Below are 22,895 nucleotides of genomic sequence, written 5' to 3'. Positions count from 1 at the left end.
GGTGCGTATACCTTGACCGAGAAAGGCAAGATTATACTCGAGGGAATATATTTTATAACAACTCTGAACCCTAAACTTGTAAAACTATTTCTGAGCGGAAAAAAGTTTGACTTGATGTTGACTTCTTCGTATGCCGCAGAGGTAAATACAATCAACATGCCGCTAATTTCTGTCATAGAGATTTTAAGGTACTTAAATCCGCTCCAAATTAATTCATTAGTAGGTTAGAAATGCAATATTTCTTTAGTATCGGCTGTTTGTACATGCTTTAGGCGTTTGTCCCTGAACTTTTTTAACTTGTGGTACACCGTTCTTAATTCTTCAGACCTGACTATGATAAATCTAACGTGGGGTTTGCATGTTATATTATTTTTCTTTATAAGCGAAGATTCCGCTTATAGCAGAGACTACAACAGGGCGCCAGTCGTTCTTCCTTTTCGCTGTTTGGCGCCAATTGGAAATTCCACCTCGGCTTTCCAACGGTGTGGAGCTCTTCCTCTTCGTCTGCTCCTCCCGGCGGATATTGCGTCGAATACTCTCAAAGCTGGAGTGTTTTCATTCTTTCGGACGATATGACTTTGCCAGCGTAGCCGCTGTCTTTTGGTTCGATAAACTATATCAATGTCGTCGTACATCTAGTACAGCTCGTCGTTCCATCGACTGCGGTATTCGCCGTCGCCAATACACAAAGGACCATAAATCTTCTGCAGAACCTTTCCCAAGAAAACTCGTAACGCCGCCTCATCAGATGTTGGCATCGTCCATGCCTCTGCACCATAAAGCAGTACGGGGATGATGAGTGACTTTTATAATTTGGTCTTTGTTCGTCGAGAGAGGACTTTACTTCTCAATTGCCTACTCAGTCCAAAGTAGCACCTGTTGGCAAGAGTTATTCTGCGTTGGATTTCGTTATTACCAAGATTGATGTTGGTGTTAATGCCAAGACAAAACTATCAACGACTTCAAATGTATGACTACCAACAGTGACGTGGGAGCCAAGTCGCGCTCGACGCCTAGAGAAAGCAAAACAAACGGCGCGGTTGTTGAGTGCAATGGTATAAATATCATCGGCGTACGCCAGCAGCTGCTCACTCTTATAGAAGATTGTACCTGCTCGGTACGTTGAAGAATTCATATGATAGGGAGTCGCCTTGTCTGAAACCTGGTTTGGTGTCGAACGGTTCGGAGAGGTCCTTCCCGATCCTCACGGAGCTTTTGGTATTACTCAACGTCTTCTTCTAGTCTCTTAAAATAATAAACTTTATGAATCCACCGTGGTTTCAAGATTTTAAATTTAAATGTTATGAAAAAACTATTTTATGTTAGAAACATGTTCAATGAAGAAACAGCCACTTTTAAAATTGTGCTATCATATTATAAATCATCTTTATCAGTGAACATTAAGCCAATCCGCAATTACAAAATATGAATGTCGATGTTGTAATCGAAAAAAAAAATCTTTCGTGCAAGTCTTTAAGAATTGTATCTCAAAAACCTGTGTAAAATTTCATGAAGATCGGTTGAGTAGTTCTCGAGAAATCTTGCTAACCGACTACAAAAACACAGTTTCGAGAAAAATGCGTTTAAGGACGGCACACTCAGCTTATCTAGCCTCGAGCGCATAAGTTCTCAAGGCTGTATCTCCGTAACTATTACTTGGATCAACATGAAAATTTAGGACAATATTCTAGAGGTGGCATAGAATTTAATAAAACAGTAAAAACAATTCGATTTTTTGAAACCCGTAAACTCTAATATCGCCATTTTTTGATATCATTACTTAACACCTAAATTTGTTTTTTTTTTTTGTTTTTATATTTTTTTCATTAAATATCACCAATTGTTCAACAGTTCGAAACATTAGGATTCAATTCTAGTGATGGTCTTTCTTAAAAAGTGTCGAAAATTTAGGTCGGTCTGAAAATATCTGTCCAGAATAGAGCAAATAAATAAGTATGTCATTTCTCTGCACCTTCAATACTCCTCTCCAACATAGTCCAAGTTAACGGTAATCAAAAAATCCTTTAGAATTTTTATAAATCTGTGTTTACCACCCTAATCCAAGTGGCGGTCACTTACTACCTGTGTTTACTAGAAATTATAACAGTTCTCTTTTCCCTTGTTACAACAGTTCCTTCATTTTAGATAAATAATTAATCAAAAAATAATTAATCTTTATTTAGGTTATTCGAACGTTAAGGAATATGCACTACCCTCTCTGGGCGGCAACCCAAACTATTAACTATGACGAGCACATCAGTGAATACAACTAACTCGGCTGATGAGGATAAGGAGCATTTGCTTGGAAATGGCACGAAAACACGTAACAACACAAATATGGATTCAACGCCAATAACGGCCACACAACAAGGTAACTTTTCAGAGCAATTCAAAACTTATAAAACTGATTTTTAATATCTCACAGCAGATGCCACTAGATCGCTGGGAAAGCCTAAGACAATCGTACAGACAGAGTTACTGTCATGTGCCGGGCAGCAGCTAATGAAAAATGCGGTGTCCTCTTGTTGGCAAAAGTCAATGCAACGCCTCACGAACACTGGCAAGGCAGGCAGTCCATCAGCCAAGTACTTCAATTGGTCATATCGGATATTACGTCGAAAGCAGCTGTTGCTCTTACTCGCTTTTGTGATATTCATTGTTTACTTGAGTAGTTCGATGCGCGGAAGTGATTATGCGGATGAGCGCATTCCCGTCCTGCACTATTCACATGTGCCTGGCATGAAGGGTACGTATACGCCGAGGTGTATTTTTTATATATTGATTATTTGGAAAGGCGCAGCGCCGCAGGTATTTTTAGAGCAGATGTATGTATGAGTATAGGTTGATATTTTGTTTTAATGTTTTTTCAAGTAGTGCATGCATATAATTTTTTTGCTATTAATATATTTATTTTAAGCACATTTTAAAATCACTTGTAAAAATAAGAATTATTTATCGTTACATTTTTTTACTAATTTTTGGAAAAATGTGTAAGTGCCTAAATGTTGTAACACTAGTGAAGCCAATTGCGTTAAAGCTAACATTCTTGCTCGTTCCAATAATCTACGTCAGTAAAACGGTTGAGTTAACTGAATCAAAGGAAACATTAGCTTTTAGTGAAGACTTATTTGCCATCTCATCAAATTTGATCCGGACTGACAACTGCATTTTACGCATTAACTAAAACAACCATGCCAACGCTTAATGAAAGTTTTCATACATTTGTTACGGTTTTTACATGGCTGGGATGGTCTTCAGCAAATTTTGATTTTTCGTTTTGACTTAGTTTTGTGGGTTCCATACGAATTGTTGAACAGTTTCCACCTTATATTGATAAATCTACGCCTCGTCACCAATAACGATGCGTTTGATGAATGTACATAGTGTCGATACCTATCTTGTCAACATCTCTTTTGCGACCTTTATTCGACGTTGTTTTGCAAGACATTTAGGTTTTTTGGTATATTTCATATTCATAATATTACTTCACGACCTTCACTGTATGCTTTGTGCCATTCAAATACTTGTGTTCGTGATAAAGTAAAGAATATAAAAAGGATTGTACCCACCGTATTTTTTATCCATTTAGCTAGCGCGGGCAGTTTAAATGGACCAGTCCGAGACAAATTTGTTCAGATAGTAAGTCAATTATATTATTCCTTATGTTTCTATTCCTTTCTTTAATAAGACCTTAACATATGCCTAATTTTGGGGAGGTTTTCAGCGAGGCGTTATCGGCAGGCCGGATAAGCAGATATGAATGGAATATATTGGATTGTTGTGGTAATAAGAATGAAAAAATTCTCCAAATGCTTAATTGTGACAGTCTTTGCCCATTTGAACGAGCCTGTTCCAATTTCGTAGACCTCACTGTCGTGAGAACTGTCTGTGAACTGAGCTTGACCACCGACAATCAATACCATCTGTTCTACATATTGGCGGTCTTTCACGACCACTTGGATATGATCTCTGGCGGCTTATAACAGTCGTTTAAGAATAAGTGTTGTTTTCATGTTTGTTTATCTCTATGTTCAACCTTTTTCATCGAGAATCATTCTTCCTATTTGTGCATTAAGCTTGTTGTTGCGATTTCTTCCTTCTTCTTCTTCTAAGGAAACAGTTATGCTCTTCTATTAGCTACTTATTCATCTCTTTATCTCTGTTTTTTGACCGCTTAAGAAGTTCTTGCCTTTCATATCAAGGACCCTCAGGTACTGCGTACCTATTTGGCTCCAGATTGAGTGTTTTTTAGATGCGAAAGCTGACCTGGCCTGAAATATTTTTTTTAGCTGTGCAATCCAAAATTGAGAATGGTTAAAGAATCTCCATGCTCCGGCGTGAAAGGAAATGAGATTTTTTAGACATTTCTGTCGTCTACAATTCTTTCAATCATCACAGCCAAAAAAAAGGTAAACCAAACTTGATAACAAAAATGCTGTTATTGGCGAAGATTTGCCACATTTTCTGCAGAGATTCTTAGTACTAAGTACTTATAAAATAGGTTCTTAGACACTTCTAAGAAAATCGCTCCATATAAACTTTTAATTGTGACGGGAAGGCCTCCACTTTACAGTTAAAAATATTATAATATTCTCATTAATGTACTATCAATAGACAATTGATTATTCTCTCGTAAAATATAATTTCGTATTCTGTTGTCGAATGGCAGCTGTAGGTAGGTAGATAAGAGAGTTTAGGTGAGTTTAGCTTCCTCTTGTTCGTTCCTATCGGTTACGGTATTTTTTGCGCATCGGACTTAATCTACGGAGGCTTCTGATTTGTCCAACTCGTCTGCTTTACGTTGCCGAAAATATTTCTATGACAGGAAACCCAAATTATGGACAAGTGAAGTTTACCAGTGAATGAGCTTAAAACCTTCCTACATTTGTTTACGACGCTGGAATTTATCAATAGCGACGATAAGTCCCTCTGTATCCTACCGTAGTTACTCAGTAGAACTCCACTGACCTTCTTTATGTCTAGTAGTTCCACTTGAAAGGTGCTAGCTGAGTTTAATTGACAAATGGTTAGGGAGATATCAAGATACTTAGAGTATACTCCCGTCCCTCCCTAAGACCCGTCGGTATAGATTGATATAGAATTCTAGTAAACCGTCTGGAGGGTATTAGCACCTGAAAGTCACTAGTGAAATATAATCTTGGAAGGATATAGTCTGATTTTAGATTTATTTTGAACTGTTTCAGGACTAGAAACCGGTAACTCCTGCACAGACCACCCTCTGTATTCCATTTAAATTATAGTGTACTCACTCTTGTACGTGTAATACACCACATGATCTTTTTTAATACGTTTCTAATTCAATTTTCAGCTCAGTTCGGTATCGATTTCGACCGTTAGATATTTTGAGGTGTGGGACAGTACCAACGAGTGAGGGAAAATAAAATTGAGGTATTTTGATTTTATTATGAATAGTAGCAGTTCCGTCTTACTAGGATAAGCCTTGTTGTCCGCTGTTTGCAGCCAATAGGTGTAAACTTCGTATGGCTCTGTTCATAATCTCACAGATACTGCCCTGATACCATTAACACCATATCGTCGTCAGTACCACCACCCAGAAAAGCATAGGCTACCTCACTGAGAAGTGTCTCTGCATACATACATACATATGTCGACAGTTCATGTCATAGTTAAACAAATTCTGTTCATAAGCATCGATTGAATCCATTTGCACAGCATGTCGCCTTTGCCGCCATTTGTGAGAGACTGTATGATCGTGCTTAATTATTTATTGTTAAAAGCTTCCTCTACATATATCACGAAAGGCAGCTATGTCCTACTCTTTAAGATGTAATGACTCTTACTCCTCGTGTTGTGGAATTTCTGTTGAACGACCTTTATGTATGCATGTTGTGCAGTTGATAAGTTGTCCGCAAAGACTGATTTGTTGCGTATGCCCTTTAGCTTTACCAGGACCTTCAGCATGTAGGAGGTGAGGGTTATAGGCCTAAAATATGTCGTGTGTGCTTCTCGCTGGAACATTCTTCTTCTTCTTCTTAATTGGCGTAGACACCGCTAACGCGATTATAGCCGAGTTAGCAACAGCGTGCCAGTCGTTTCTTCTTTTCGCTTCGTGGCGCCAATTGGATATTCCAAGCGAAGCCGGTCCTTCTCCACTTGGTCCTTCCAACGGAGTGGAGGTCTTCCTCTTCTTCTACTTTCAGAGCTGGAGTGTTTTCGTCCATCCGGACAACATGACCTAGCCAGCGTAGCCGCTGTCTTTTAATTCGCTGAACTATGTCAATGTCGTCGTATATCTCGTACAGCTCATCGTTCCATCGAATGCGATATTCGCCGTGGCCAATGCGCAAAGTACCATAAATCTTTCGCAGAACTTTTCTCTCGAAAACTCGTAACGTCGGCTCATCGGTTGCTGTCATCGTCCAAGCCTCTGCACCATATAGCAGGACGAGAATTATGAGCGACTTATAGAGTTTGGCTTTTGTTCGTCGAGAGAGGACTTTACTTTTCAATTGCCTACTCAGTCCGAAGTAGCACCTGTTGGCAAGAGCAATCCTGCGTTGGATTTCCAGGCTGACATTGTTGGTGGTGTCAATACTGGTTCCTAAATAGACGAAATTATCTACAACTTCAAAGTTATGACTATCAACAGTCACGTGAGAGCCAAGTATCAATATCATCGACATACGCCAGCAGCTGTACATTCTTATAAAAGATTGTAGGAACATTAACTTGACTCTTTCCATCTTTTTGGAATATGAGGTAAACGGACACTTGATTTATAGATCCTGCCAACCTTAGAACTAATTGTTTCTTTAGCTTCGGAATCATTATGGAAATGATCCCAATCGGAACCGCCGCTTTATATGGTAAGAAGACTTAATGGCATATGAGATTTCTTTTCTCTCTTACTATGTGACGGGATTGGTGTGCTGTATTTGCAGCTTGTTCTGGGCTGAACCCATAGATGTTCATTAGAATCTCAAGCGACTCTTCAGCAGAGGAGGTCGAAGCGCCTCCTTCCGTCTTTAAATGTGCAATATTGGAGTGCCCTTTGGCAGTGGTATTCACTCAATTATAGATGCGAAAACGTGGGTTTAATTTCCTTGTTTCAAGTATTTCTTTTTCCTTCGACTTTAGATTTCATCATGCTAGATGTGTTAGCTTTAAGTGTATATAAGTTAAGTTATCTTATTATTCGTATGATATTTCCAATACTTTTGTATAATTTTACGATTATATTTTACTATTTCTATAGTAGTTTTTGTATACTCTTTATTTTGTAAGTTTCATTTTGTGTCGTTTTACTCGTTTGCTTGTTCGTCATAATTCATTAGTTTTGTGTTATGTTCTTTCTTAATTTGCATGCTTTTGGCGCAATTGCAACAAAAAAATCGAAACTTCAAAATTCTGGATTTTGCTCGCACAATAAAAATTTTGCAAAATTGCTTGTATCAATTTGTTGTAATAATGCTTGCTGTAATGTACCGTGCTACGTCCACCGTCTAATTGTACAAACGTCCGTATATGTATGTGCACCACATGAATGTGAAAAAAAAAAACAAAAATCTGCATAAGTAGTCTCCACCAACTCGATACTCAATCGCACCAGCACGTCGCGATTTAACAAAAGTGTTGCTGCAAGGCCTTTACTGACACCACCGGCCGACACTGAGCTACCCTTCTCAGCGACCGCTTCGTCGACTCTTGAACTTGTTGACACATCAGTCTTTGACCAAACAACAAACATCGTGGAATCTTTTAATGATTCTACTCCTCAAAATTCCTTCACTAATGACACATATAAAATAATGCGACCACCCACAGGTTATCTTGTCTGGAGTGAATCCTGTCGAATACCGGACGTAGATGTGCATGCGCCGGACATAATGCAACACTTCAAACGTGAGAAATACAAACCCTGCTCGAACAAAAAGCCGCTCACGACCGTCGCCTTCAATGCTACTTCACGAGAGTATGTGCTGCGAATTGAGGAGAGCGAAATCAAATCGTTCAGTAAATCTGGACGTATCCGTTGCTGTTACCAGTCGATAATGCGCAATGGGACTGGGGCGAAAGCAGATTGTGACTATCGGTGAGTACACATACTATATATTATAATATTACATTGTAGGTTTTATATACTATATCCATAATTTTATCTCCTGTGATCGAAGTGTCAAATAAAGTTGTGTCAATTATTCGGGAAGCCTTAATTTTTCAGCTGATAAGAACTCTACCACTAAGTCCTTCCCGATCCTGACCGAGCTTTTGGTGTTGCTCAACGTCAGCCTTATTAGTTTTGCGGGAATAGAAAATTCAGATATCGCGGTCAAAAGCAGCTTTCAAATCGACGAAGAGGTGGTGTGTGTCGATTCTTCTTTCACGGGTCTTTTCCAAAATTTGGTGCATATTAATATCTGATTAGTTGTAAATTTTCCAGGTCTAAACCACACTGATAAGGTCCAATCAGTTTGTTGACGGTAGGCTTTAGTCGGTACACCTCAGAAGTGCTTTGCGATTTTTACAATGGATAAAAATATCGTGACCAATTTTTCTCAAATTTTAAAATTTTTAACGAAATTTCGTGTGCGAAATCATTGCGAATGTTGGAACGGGCTTACGATGGTTTAGTTACTTCAAAACCACAAGCCTACGAGTGGTACAAAGCCTTCAAGGACGGTCGAGAGATCGTTGAAGACATGCCTCGTTCTGCACGACCTCTTCAAATGATGAAAATATTAAAAAAGTGAAGAATATGGTGCTTGAAAATCGTCAGATAAGTGTTAGAGAGATTACAATTACTAATTTGTTTGGAGATCCAATATTCAATTCAAATAGTACGCAAACAAAATTAATATAATACATTTTTTAAGTTATACAATGTTTTTAAACTAAAAAAAGTATTTTTTAAGAAGTTAGCAAAGTTTTATATACATAACATATCTAGCATGGCTACCTGCTACTCAGTTGATTATGTTCGGTAGCCGATAGCCATGTTATAACTTAATTTAAGAAGTATAAGTAGTACAAAAAAATCTGAACTAAAATTTGTAGCGATGATCTGTTTGTTCCGAGTTATTCCAGAACTCAATAGTATTTTGCGTTGTGCTGCTGCAGTTAAGTACAATTTCATCAATCATAATTCATTATTAAATCATATTGACTTCTGTCAAAGAAGCCTAGAGAAATTTGATAATAATTATATTTACTTAATTTGTGGGAACTAAGAACTCTCCATATTCAGTTTGATTGTCAAACTCGTATATTTTTATTTGACTAACTACACATCTATCTTAACTTATTTAATAATTATTAATAAATTCAGTCCGGCTGCACTGAAGCTATAATAATCTTCACAGTTGCATTTTTAGTATCGGGTGATTTTTTAAACTATAAAAAAAAAAAACGCATAAAATTTGCAAAATCTATATGTTCTTTATTTGAAACGTTAGGTTATGACATTTACTTTTTTGAAGATAATTTAGTAAATGTTGACCGCGGCTGCGATCTCGGAAAGAATTTTGGGCAACTTTTTCGAGCATTTCGAAGATCGGAAAGTCCCGAATAATCTTCTACCACATGTCATGCATATATCTGTCCAATAAAAAGTTTTCCATATGAGAATATTATGGCAGCTGTATTCTATAGTAATACCATATCGGCGGTTCTGAAAAATAAGCACGTTCTTGGAGAGAAAAGCAAGTGTGCAAAATCTCAGATCGATAAATCTTCCTCAGTTATTTTATACACCTAGACGAACAGACTCTATAACTTTATAAGGTCTCCAATGGAGTTACAAACTTCGTGGAAAACTTAATATACGCTGTTTAGTGCAGTACCTCATTATAACTATCTATCTATCTAACTAACAGTTAGTGTACATATTTATAATAACATGTAATACATATTATTTATGTGGCATTGCTTTGTGCCGCCTCCATTACAGCTTTCATTATTTCCATACGCGTTTTTAGTTTTCGATCATGCGAAATGCGTCGCAATGTTGGCAAGAGACTAATCACAAAATGATAATCGTCATCCTCCTTATCAGTCGGTTCCTTTTCTATTTCTATATGTTTACTTGTATTCCTACTAAATCCTGTTGAATTTTTTTCATTTATAGAACAGTCTGTTTCCATTATATTTGTGGAGTTCTCAGAAGCAACAGTCGTGTCGGCAACTGTGTCGTTTTCAGCTGCCAAAATTTCGACTTCGTCTTTAATTTCAATGACCGGTATATCAAGGCTTCTCGGAGTTTCGTAAACATTACTCACTGGCGGGAGGCGATGTGATTGTTTGTTAGGTGTGAATTCTTAAGAAAATACAAAATAAAAATTAGTCAAAAACTAATTATTGATTGATTGAATTGAATAAGATGAATACCTGCACGATTCCCCAACTGTGAATGTGTCCTTTCTGTATTTTTAGAAATTTGTGCTCTTTCATCTAAGAGTTCAATTACAGTTTCATTTGGTGGCTAAAATTGAAAATAACATAAAATATTATAAAAACATTCGCTGGCATTATATAAATGAACTTAAAGAAATGTCAAGGGGCTAAAAGCGTTGTACATAATATTACAAAATATTTATAATTATAAATAATAAGTATAAAATTGATATTAAACGATGTACGTACCTCCATAGAAGCGTTGTTTATTATTGTGTCAACAGATTCATTGTCCATGTCCGTTTTAATTGGTCTATGAAGACGGGTTGTCGAATTTACTTTCGTAGGCGAATCACCGCCTTGTTGCTGTTCTTGTTGTTCCTGGCAATCTGAGTTTACATGATCACTTGCTGTAAAGTTGTTTAATTACATAAGCTAAGCTCAAATTAATAGAAATCTTGCTTATATATATTTACCTGTAGAAAAAATCTGGGTCATAAAATTGCCTGTTGTTGGAATGATCCTCGAATATGATCTCCTACATGTTTTCTTCTTTTTTGGGCCAACACTTTTGTTTATAATTTCAGAATCTTCTGAATCTAGGCTTCCATCGAAATACCGAATATTTAAAATAACATGTAATCATTTCGTCGAAAAATATCCAGGAAGATTCAACCCCGTCTACCACTTGTTTCTTACGTCCATACGATATTGTTTTCGCAAACATGCGAAATGCGTCCATCTCTGGCAAGAATAACAATAATCAAAAATAAATTTAATTAAAAAGTTATTTTCCTTTTTAATGTAACTTATTCGATTGTTATATGTTTACTTGTATTTTAGATCCTGTTGAATTTTTTTCATTTATATAACAGTCTTTTTCCATTATATTTGTGGAGTTCTCAGAAGCAACAGTCGTGTCGGCAACTGTGTCGTTTTCAGCTGCCAAAGTTTTTGATTTCTTTAATTTCAATGACGGTTTAGAACAGTCTCGGAGTTTCATGGCTGGAGAAGATTACTCTGTTTGAGGTTATATACTTGTTTTAATTCACAGTTCTTTGTGAGCCCAGAAATCATCATTGATTGTTTGTTAGGTGTGAATTCTTAAGAAAATACAAAATAAAAATTAGTCAAAAACTAATTATTGATTGATTGAATTGAATAAGATGAATACCTGCACGATTCCCCAACTGTGAATGTGTCCTTTCTGTATTTTTAGAAATTTGTGCTCTTTCATCTAAGAGTTCGATTACAGTTTCATTTGGTGGCTAAAATTGAAAATAACATAAAATATTATAAAAACATTCGCTGGCATTATATAAATGAACTTAAAGAAATGTCAAGGGGCTAAAAGCGTTGTACATAATATTACAAAATATTTATAATTATAAATAATAAGTATAAATTTGATATTAAATACGTATCCAAAACGTGTTTATTTTTGTGGTCAAAGATTCATTGAATTGATTGATGTCCGTTTTAAGTGGTCTCTTGTTGAAACAAATTGTGTCAACAGATTCATTGTCCATGTCCGTTTTAATTGGTCTATGAAGACGGGTTGTCGAATTTACTTTCGTAGGGGAGTCACCACCTTGTTGCTGTTCTTGTTGTTCCTGGCAATCTGAGTTTACATGATCACTTGCTGTAAAGTTGTTTAATTACATAAGCTAAGCTCAAATTAATAGAAATCTTGCTTATATATATTTACCTGTAGAAAAAATCTGGGTCATAAAATTGCCTGTTGTTGGAATGATCCTCGAATATGATCTCCTACATGTTTTCTTCTTTTTTGGGCCAACACTTTTGTTTATAATTTCAGAATCTTCTGAATCTAGGCTTCCATCGAAATACCGAATATGTAAAAATTTCCGAATGAAAGTCATTTCGTCGAAAAATATCCAGGAAGATTCAACCCCGTCTACCACTTGTTTCTTCACGTCTCTACGATATTGATCACGCAAACACGCCCAATGTTTACGTACCATCTCTCCTGCAAGAATAACAATAATAAAAAATAAATTTAATTAAAAAGTAATTATTTTCATATTTTAATGTAACTTATTTTGTTAATTATATTACACTTCGACGCTATTTTAGATGCGCAGTCTCTATGGCAAATATAACATAGACAGATGGAAGAGCCGATAAAAAAATATTTTGAGCCGTCGAAATGGTACTTTAAGGCATAATTTAAATTTATGTATAGTTTTGATTTCATTAAAAAATTGTAACGACAGTTTAGGGTTAGGTTAGGTTTCATGGCTGGAGAAGATGGAGGGTATTGCTCATGAACTGTTATATACACATTACAGTTCTTTGTGAGCCCAGAAATCATCATTGAAATTTGAAATATAATTAACAAATTAAAAGCACATATAAAATTATAAAAATTGTAAGAAATAAAAGGTGATCCATTTCGAAGTTCCCTACTTTTTTAAAGAAAAAACACGGAAATCTCAAATTTAATGGGGAATGTTTACTACCACAGTGTATGCGATTGGCATTTATTTTGTGAAGAATATCTTTTTCAAATGTTGGCCGCGGCTACGTCTCAGATGGTCCATCCATTGAATCTAATTTTTGATGACTCGTACTGATAACAAGCGAATGACACGCGTGATGTTTCGCTCGAAGGCCTGAATCGTTCCCATAGATTATAAACTTTACATATTCCCATAGGAAAGGTCTAACGGTGTGATATCACACGATCTTGGTGGCCAATCGACCGGCCCAAAACGTGAAATTTTCTGCTGGTCGAAGTGTTCTCTGAATAAATCCATTGATTGATGTGATGTATGCGAAGTGGCTTCGTCTTGTTGAAACAAAATGTTGCCGAGATCACGAGCTTCAATTTCAAGCATCAAATCTACGGCTAACATGGCGCGATAACGGTCGCCATTGACACCATTCTCATTGGCATCATTTTTGAAGAAATATGGTCCAATGATTATTCCGACTCACAAACCACACCAAACCGTCGTTTTTTCAAGATGAAAAATGGAGCGCTTGAATCTCTTCAAGCTGCTCTTCGTCTCAAATGCGCCAATTTTACTTGTTTACATATCCATTGAGCCGGAAATATGCCTCATCGGTGAAAAATATTTGGCTCGAACACGTCGGATCTTCTTGGAACTTTTCAAGAGCCCATAGAACGAAACGATGTCGCTTGGGAAGGACGAGCCGCTTCAGTTCTTAGACAAACTGTATTTTGCACGCTCTCAATTTAAGACAATTTAAGTCGTTCGCCCCCACGGTCTTCTTGTACACTCTCAGCTACAGCTGCTATATTTTCTTCACTGCGTGCTGGATGTGGTCGAATATTATCCAATAATGAATGCTGCGTCTCAAGTAAGTGCTGCTTTTGCGAATAATACGCTTAGTAAACCGATTATGCTGAGCATAAGTTGAGCGAGGCGCGCGAAACACATACTTTACAGAATATGCATTTTCGTAATAAAGTTGAACGATTTGTAAACATTCTTCGACTCACGCGTGATCTGTCAAAAAAATGCTATTGAAAAAAGTACCTCTACTTGCATCACCCGCTATAAATGCTTTCATAGATTTCACGAAATCTTATTTGAACAGCGGTATTTGCAGTAGCATTTAGCATTCGATATGAACTCCGTACAAGAAAGAATGCTACAAACAATACATATGTACATATGTGGTTTAACTTGCTCAGAGTCTAACAGCTTTCCCAGTATTTCTGGTTTATCACAGATGTATGTATGTATATATGGTATGTTTGGTTGCAGGCGCAAAGCGTATACTTATATTTATTCACGTGAATGTACTTTGGCTCTTCTTCTTTACATAAATTCGCTCTCGCTAAAATAAGTGCGCGTACACACATACTGATATACATCCATATATTCCCGTATTTTTGTGTAGATATGTTTGTAGTTTTTTTTAAATTGCAATATCTAATGGTCAATTCACAGTTCTTTTGCATCGATTTGAGTCAGGCATTTGTTTTGAGAGACAACTTCGATGTACGCTTATGTATGAGTACGTTCACATAAATAGTTTTCGACGCGCAGCCAGGCAAAATGTTGGGCAACACTCACTATGTCTTTACGCTTTGCCAATGAACAGTCGCCGGTTTATTAGAGAGAAACACTGAAAGCAAAGCGTTCAGTGTGGCATACCTTTTGTTTTCTTTACTTCGTTGTTTTAGTATGTGCTGTCACGCAAAGTGAGGCAAGTTGTTTCTGAATGGACCTTAGCAGTTAACATTCTCTTGGTATTCATCCCTACATATACAATGCATGAAAATTTCTCTAAAAGAGAGAGAGAGAGCAAACTCAGAGAGAATTTTTTTGTCTTTGTTGCTCGGTTGCATATGGCTGCTTTGTAGTTGTATGCATTCCAAATCCATTTACATATTTTGTATGACAACAATTTTCACCGCTGCATGAAGAATCCAAAGATCTTTTACATCTAAATTTCATGCATGTGTGATTTGATAAACATAAGTATGAATAAATAAATTATATACTCCCATGCATGAACTTATTTAAACTCTTCTGTAAGCATCGGAATTACCATAGATTTTATGTTCATCGTATTATTTATAACCGATAATAAAAGTACATTGATATCCGTCACAGCTTTTTTTGTCTGATTATAGTAGGTATAGATATTCACTTATGCAAAGGCAAAAATGTGTACATATGTTTCTTTATACATACATATGCACATATTTATGTATGTTTTTCTGGTAGCATGAAAAATGCTAAATATGGCACCCGCAAAAGGAAAATAGACCTACGTTCATTCAATATGTCACGGTCACAACATCATACACATACTTATGTAAATATTGGCTTTTTAACAACAAAACGTGCATAGCAACGCACAAATATTTAATAATATTTCGTTTCACTTTTTTATAACAACAAACACATGATTTATAACGGCATCAAACTTGTATCGCCGAAATGTAGCAAAACCACAATCACTTTCCTGCAGGGTTTGAATATGCATGTATGTACATACATACGCACATGTTCAAAGGCAAATACTACGAAACACTAACCTGGTTGGCCTAACTCTTTTCCTATCGAATTCCAAATTTTGCTTTTCGCCGCATAACTGAGGCGGACTTTTTTAGTCTTATCCCATAAGACTTTATTTTTACGTACTAGTGCAATAAGTTTGGAACGATATTCTTTATATTCCTCACAATCCATCACTTTCAGCAAACCACTTTAACCGCAGCAAAACAAGCAAATTTACTTTTTCAGACTATATGTAAGCACAAACTGACTCAAAGTTACGCACGCATGCCATATATATATGTAAACGTCTGAAAGTGCAGAGAGAGAGAGAGAGAGAGAGAGAGAGAGAGAGAGTGATGAGAGCACACGCTTTCATAATAACGTGCATACCTGTCTGAAAATCTCCAACGGACTTTTTTAACATACAAACATACTTTTTAACATACAAACATACTTTTTAACATACAGTTGCCAGTTTTAGCAGACTTAAAATTATTTTTTATACATTTGCACTCTTTAGTCTGCATGATATGCAGATCCACCTAAAGTTAGTTAGTTAATGCATGTACATATGTACAGGTAAACCTCCTACAACGCGGTGAATAGGTTCCTGAAAAACTCCGCGTTATAGGAGACTCTAACTCCATACAAAAATCAGAGTTTGGTTGCAAAGGAAAAAATTTTTCAATAAAATATTGGAATTTGTATACTAAAAATATGTGCTTAATATAATTTTGTGTATTTATTTGTTGAGTCATAAGAACATACATATTATGTAATTTAATAGCATTCCATTTATTTAAACAAAACAAAATAAAATAAAATAAAATTTCAATTCTACGTAAAATATTCAAGTTAAAAGATTTAATAAATTAAAGCCAAAATAGAACGATAACCATCTACTCCTTCTCATCACTTAGTATGATTTGTTTCGAACGTTTTGTTCGTACTAGTTCAAAATCTGAACTTGATCCACTATCAGATTCGGGCATCCTTCGACCATTATTGGTTTGAAAAAATCGTGCATTGAAGTTTGTTTGTTCTTATTTCGCAAATCTTTATAAATTTCTTGATAGGGAGCTAAATTGTTTTGAAGATTTCGTTTAAATATTTCTGCTCTGTCACTTAAAGTGTCATTCTCCAAAATGTATTCTTCCAACTGCTTTGCCATATTTAAAATTTTCTCGATATTTTTTAGTGAAAAGTTTTTATTTTCAACAACGGAAAGATCGCCAGAGCTACCACCAACTGATTCTTCATTTGTCATTGCCACTAAATCTGCTTCATTTATTTCGTCGTCAGCAATTAATTCTATTATCAGCCATTGTTATTTTATCAAATCCATCACCTTCTACTGCATGCGCGAATCTCACTATGTTCCTATATTCTTCTTCTATTTGTGTAGAAACAGTGCCCTGAACGTCAATTTCCGGTGTTAGTGCTTTCCTTCAAGCTTTTAGTGTTGAAGGACGGATTTCTTTAAATGACACATCAACAATTTCAACGGAATCAAAGTATAGACACATTTTAGAAACCGCGTTGGAGCAAAAACGCGTTAAAGGAAACCGCGTTGTAGGAAGTTTACTTGTATATACATATGTATTTTATTTCAAGTCGTTAAAAAAAAAGTTGGTGTATTATATTGTCTGTGGTTGGTTGTGTGTGGTATGGTTTTTAATATATTGAAAATATACTAAATTTTGGTTATGGAGTTTAGTGAAGAACCTTTGTAGTATCTTTTATAGTGTACACTGTATTATAGTTTTGCTTACCTAACGGTTGTTTGTAACGCCTAAAACTAATCGAGATATTTATAGAGTTATATTCATATACCGGGTGATCCAAGTAGTGTTACATTTTTAAAAGCCTATTTTTGACAGATGACGCTTGTTTAGCTTTATTTGGCATTTTATCATGGAAAGACTTCCGCCTCAACAACGTTTACAAATCGTTCAACTTTATTAAGAAAATTGACATTCTGTAAAGAATGTTTTTCGCGCGCTTCGCTCAATTTATGGTCAACACTATGGCCTACTGAGCGAACTATTTGCAACACTATCACCCATTTTGAAACCCAGAACTCATTATTGGATAATATTTGACCAAATAGACCAGGTTCAGCACGCAGTGAAGAAAATTTAGCAGCCGTAGCTGAGACAGTGGAGAGTCGATTCGACGCCTTTCGCAGCAACTCGGACTGACGTATGAAACGACTTGGCATTTTATGTCGAGATCTTAAATTTAAAATGTGCAAAATACAGCTTGGGCAATAACTGTAGCCGCTTAACCTTCCCAAGCGACATTGTTTAACTCTATGATCTCTTGATAAGTGCCAAAAAGATACGGCGTTTTCGAGCAAAATTTTGTTCAGCGTTGAGGCCCATTTCTGACTCATTGGGTATGTAAACAAGCAAAATTGCCGCATTAGGGACGAAGAGCAACCTGAATAGATTCAAGAGCTGCCACTTCGTCTAGAAAAAACAACGGTTTGGTGTGGTTTGTGGACCGGTGGAATCAAAGGTCCATATTTCTTCAAAAATGATGCAGGTGAGAACGTAACCGGCAATGGTGACCATTATCGCGTCATGATAACCGACTATTTGATGCCTGAAAGTGAAGCTCGTGATTTCGGTGACATTTGGTTTCAACAATACGGTGCTACTTGCCATAAATCACATCAATCAATGGATTTATTGAGAGTACACTACGGTTCGTATAATTTCACGTGTTGGGCCGGTTCATTGGCCACCAAGATCGTATGATATCACATCGTTGGACTTTTTCCTGTGGGGATATGTAGAGTCTATAGTCTATGCGGACAACCCCGCCTTCGAGCAAAACATCATGCGTGTCATTCGCCAGTTACCAGTCGAAATGCTCGATCGAATCATCAAAAATTGGACTCAACGGATGGATCATCTGAGACATAGCCGCGGCGAACATTTGAAAGAGATATTCGTGAAAAAATAAATGTCAGAGAATTATCTTTTGAATGATGTAAAACATTCATCACTAAATTTGAACTTTCTGTGTTTTTCTTTAAAAAACTGGGCATCTATTTCAAGGTCACCCTTTATGTTTAAACCTAAACGATTAGGGCGACGAAACGAGTTGAAATCAGGGTACTATCTGTCTCTCATCTCATCCGTACGTCTTCCAAAAGAACTGCTTGTCTTTTCCGTCATAGTTAAGTTCAACGAATTAGCAAAAAAACTCTCAGAACCATAAACGTAATAGATTTATAAATACTCTATATATGTAAACCGTCATTCGAATTTAATTGTTTCAGGTAAAAATTATTTAAATACAATCTTTTTTATTTTTTGCTGTTTTTCAGACTTAGTAAATGTGTTCCTTTTAAGAAAAGTGTTTCTTTATCGCCTTCTATCGAAAGCATTTTAGTACAATGTGATTCTAATAAGCGAAATGTGTATAAAAATGGGCATCCATTAATAAATGAAAAACCAAAAGTGCGAGAGCGTTTAAAAACATGGAAAAAGAAGGATACTGAGCATGGCCGAACAAAACCGCCCAGCATTCTAATGATTGGCATCGATAGTATATCGCGTGTAAATTTGATAAGAGCCATGCCGAAGACAGCGCAGTACCTATACGACAATGATTGGTTCGAATTAAGTGGCTATAATAAGGTAACCGAAATTGCTTATAATATTACAAATAAGTAACAATAGTAGATAAGAGTAAATATTATTAGTATAACATATAATAATATAAGTAATTGACAAGGGTTAAGAGGTCTATATGAAAATTTCAGAATAATGTTTACAAGTGCAATTCAAACCGTCTTTTCATAACGGTTTACTTACACGTAGCGATTTTTTTTTTCAAAAAGCTCCTTAGAAGTAAATTTGAGAAATAGATGCAGTGGTAAATTTGTAAAATTTTTACTGGAATGGCATTGATATTCGTTGGTTTTAAGAAGTTCAGAAGAAAGTATCAGATATCAACATCCCAAGTTGTGTCGATATCCTCAAATCCTTACTGTGGAACCACTCCGTTTGCTTCAAACACAGAACGTAATGCAGTAGCATGGATTTTGACGCTAAATTTAAATGTTTTAACAAGAGATTTTTGGAATAGATTTTTTTTAATTAGACTACATTCATAATGGGTTTTTCAATAGGGACGCCACAAAAGTAGACCAATAGTTGCAGCAAACGACGCCATATTTTTGCCGTTCTTTTGACATTTCTTTCCAAAAGTTTTGCGATCTCATCATGGAAAGATATATGATCCAACAACGAGTCGAAATTATTAAAATTTACTACCGAAATTTGTAGTCAGTGACCTCAACTTTAAAAGCACTAAGTTCAATTTATAGTCGTCATAATCGTTGTGGCGAATTTTGCGAAAAAATCTTGGCCCACATCCTTACAAGATCAAATTGACACAAGAACTGAAGCCCCTTGACCACCAGAATCGCCATATGTTCGTGAATTGGGCTGAGCAACAACTTGAAAATGATCCGGATTTTCAACGAAAAATCATCTTCAGCGATGAGGCTCATTTCTGGCTGAATGGCTTCGTCAATAAGCAAAATATGCTTGTTGGCCAGGCAGCAATCCATACGTACTCCATGAGTCAACACGGCATCCGTTTATGAGCCGACGGCGGCATTGGACTGTATTTCCTTCGAGATGATCAAGACTGGCAGGTTACTGTGAATGGGAATCGCTACCGCTTAATGATAATCGAATATTTCTGGCCCGAATTGGATGATATGGACTTGATGCCAACAGGACGGCCCCACAAGCCACACAGCGAATGTCAAAATAGATTTATTGAAAACCAAGTTTGGTGAACGTGTTATTTCACGAAATGGCCCAGTCAATTCGCCGCCTCGGTCGTGTTATAGACTATTTCCTGTAGGGCTTCGTCAAGTCTATGTTTACAAGCCAGCGACGATTGATGAACTTCTTACGAATATTGGACGTGAAATTGCAGCAGTATCGGACGATTTTTACTTGAAACCCGGTTCAGCGTCTGGACTTCTGCAAACGTGCCCGTGGTGAATATGCAAAACAAATCGAATAAAGAATTTCATGATATCCCAAACCGTTTTCGTTTTATTTAAAAAAGTTTTGTAGCACTCTTATTGGAAAATCCATTAGTATGTAACATGATAATAAAAATATTACTTGATCATAAAAATATTTAGAGATGTGTATTTGCAACTATATTTCTTTCATTAGATAGACGACAATACATTCCCGAATTTTATGGCTGTACTTGCTGGCTACAATAAGGACAATACAGTTACGAAATGCCCTCCAAGAGTTTTGGGTGCCTTAGACAACTGCAGCTTGATCTGGAATGCATTTCGTGAGCATGGCTATGTGACAGGTTACGGCGAAGATGCAGCAGATATTAGCACATTCAACTACTATAAGGTGGGATTTACGAAACCGCCTGTAGACTATTACTTACGTCCATTCCAACTGGCTGCGGAACATCATTTACATAAAACATATAAGTCTGGTCTCACCTTTTGCCTCGGCTATCAGCAGTCTGCACAATTCGTGTTAGATTATGCCATTGAATTTGCCGCACGTTTCAAAGACCAACCATTATTCGGTTTATTTTGGGCCAATTCATTCAGTCACAACAACTTAAGTGACTGCTCATCGATGGATGTCGTAGTGCTCGACTACTTGGAACGTTTAGCGAGATTAGGCATACTCGAACACATGATTGTTGTATTCTTCAGCGATCACGGTCTACGTTTTGGACCTGCACGCACAACCGCATCCGGTCATATGGAGGAACGTTTGCCATTCATCTTTCTTTGGTTGCCACAGTATCTGAAGCAAAAATACCCAAGCTTTGTAAATGCTTTAAGCGTGAATAAGAATCGTTTAACCACACCGTATGATCTGCACATGACACTAAAGCATTTCCTTGGCATGTCCGAGCGTGTTGAAGATAAATCCAAGTTTCTAACTGCGGCTGAAGGCTGCCCGAATTGCCAAACGCTTTTAGAACCAGTGCCTTTGGATCGTTCTTGTAACGATGCAGCCATCGATGAACACTGGTGCACCTGTATACCCTACAGTAAGGTGCATAAAAACTCGAATATCATACAAAAATTAGGCAATTCAACGGTTAACTACATAAATGAATTGGTGCGTAACTTTCGAAATGGCACAGTTGCGTCTCAATGTCGCGCTTTGCAGCTCCACAATGTCGTAAGTGCGCACCGCTCGTATGAGGCTTTCAGACCGAAAGATGCAAACGGCACTGCATTGGATGTGTATCGTCTGCACTTCGTTACAAAACCGAATAGTGCCGATTTTGAGGTAACACTGCGCTACAATCCAGAGACCGAGGCTATGCATATTACAGGTGAAATAAGCCGCCTGGATTCATATTACAAAGATTCGCATTGCATATCGGACAGCTTCGTGAAGAAATATTGCTCTTGTGCCTAGCACAAAACCACAACTTCGGCGGCGAATCATAGCACAACGAATAAAGCGCACTGATCAATGTGGACCGCCTTCCAACGTGGAGGGAGGTGAATATCTCGTTTAATTTAGAATTTAATTTGTACAATAATTAAAAATGTCACTTAAGTTTCGAAAAATATTTGCTTAAGTATGTAGAGAACTCATTTCTATAGTCTCAATTTTTTACGCTATGTAAGGAATTTTCATTTCTCTAAATGCTTCTAGACTGAGAATGTAAATCTTAAATTTTTCTAGTAATCATTACAATTTAATAACCATACTTGTCGAAATTGCATCAATAAGTCATTGCTAATTGCGAGGAGGTGGCGTATTGCTTAAAGGAAAGTACTTTGAAAGAGCTCATTTAATGCGCTCTCCTAGGAATCTGACGGTATTAAGAAGAAAGAATGAACGTGAAGAAAAAACTCGTTAAAATTCAGAATTCAAGAAAATAATGCTCTGGCGTGTGGTTTTGAAGTAAAATATAAAATTATGCTGAGAGTTTCATTTGAAAATCCACCAATAAAAAGACAAAGGACGGATGACATCAGGACGCAAACCAAAAACTGCGTGACTTATTGATCAATTGTTACAGGCGTGGGTAGGTCCATTTGCATATCGATATACGAATGAATGTACATATGTGCTAAATCACAAAGTTTAACAATAATTGCATACGCTTGCCAAAACTAAATGTAACTACAAATGTTTTAAAGGTAACAATATACAATAAATAATTTTATCATATAGTAAGTACTACATAGTATTAAATGATAATCGAAATGCTTTAGTGTTACGCATACAACAACAATATTACACTTAAGTATCCTTGAATAAGTATAACTTTTTACAAATGCTAATATACTGTGATTTGTAGTCAATACTTTAACTTAAGGTGATAATAAATTAATTCATATTTTCTATAAACGACAAGCTTTTCAGTGATTGAATACAGAACATAAACTTTCTGCTTTAGACCGTAAAGAAATTCATGTAAGCTTCGTAAGTATTCTTCTTCTTTAACGACGTAGACATGACTTACGCGGTTATAGCC

General features: G+C 36.5%; 3 protein-coding genes across 5 annotated transcripts in view; 2 read left to right on the top strand and 1 right to left on the bottom strand.

Moving 5' to 3' along the window:
- The window catches only part of LOC126763542 (uncharacterized), a 75,230-nt gene extending 72,975 nt beyond the window's left edge, over positions 1–2,255 (top strand). The window contains 1 exon segment of the mRNA XM_050481128.1: positions 2,184–2,255. The gene's annotated coding sequence lies outside the window, so the exon portion shown is untranslated.
- LOC126762778 (uncharacterized) overlaps positions 1–22,768 on the top strand; it is a 68,587-nt gene extending 45,819 nt beyond the window's left edge. Inside the window, exons 3-4 of the mRNA XM_050479824.1 lie at positions 18,712–19,024; positions 20,588–22,768. Of these exons, the coding sequence (XP_050335781.1) occupies positions 18,712–19,024; positions 20,588–21,823 (1,549 nt within the window). The 3' untranslated portion in view covers positions 21,824–22,768. The remainder of the gene's footprint in view (positions 1–18,711; positions 19,025–20,587) is intronic.
- LOC126763543 (uncharacterized) lies at positions 9,560–15,664 on the bottom strand. 3 transcript variants are annotated; one of them, XM_050481129.1, is made up of 5 exons: positions 15,413–15,664; positions 12,080–12,361; positions 10,621–10,781; positions 10,366–10,459; positions 9,560–10,294 (listed from the first exon to the last, which is right to left on the bottom strand). In XM_050481129.1, the coding sequence occupies exons 1-5, from the start codon at positions 15,564–15,566 to the stop codon at positions 9,894–9,896; spliced, it is 1,092 nt and encodes a 363-aa protein (XP_050337086.1). In that variant the 5' UTR covers positions 15,567–15,664; the 3' UTR covers positions 9,560–9,893. The 3 variants fall into 3 exon arrangements, with proteins under 3 accessions (XP_050337086.1, XP_050337087.1, XP_050337088.1); XM_050481130.1 differs by having other exon boundaries at positions 15,519–15,634; XM_050481131.1 differs by lacking the exons at positions 12,080–12,361; positions 15,413–15,664 and adding an exon at positions 10,848–10,993.
- Positions 22,769–22,895: the final 127 nt, after the last annotated feature.

This window comes from Bactrocera neohumeralis, chromosome 6 (assembly GCF_024586455.1).
Source record: "Bactrocera neohumeralis isolate Rockhampton chromosome 6, APGP_CSIRO_Bneo_wtdbg2-racon-allhic-juicebox.fasta_v2, whole genome shotgun sequence".
Taxonomy (NCBI): Eukaryota; Metazoa; Arthropoda; class Insecta; order Diptera; family Tephritidae; genus Bactrocera; species Bactrocera neohumeralis.
This window is presented reverse-complemented; position numbering and strand designations above follow the sequence as displayed.

Bases quoted from the DNA above. Each gene is read 5' to 3' on its own strand.
- LOC126763543 (XM_050481129.1), bottom strand. From the start codon at position 15,566: ATGGATTGTGAGGAATATAAAGAATATCGTTCCAAACTTATTGCACTA. The intron at 12,362-15,412 runs GTTAGTGTTTCG...TTATTCTTGCAG, and splicing joins AAAAGAGTTAGGCCAACCAG to GAGAGATGGTACGTAAACAT. The intron at 10,460-10,620 runs GTACGTACATCG...TTTCAATTTTAG, and splicing joins TAAACAACGCTTCTATGGAG to CCACCAAATGAAACTGTAAT.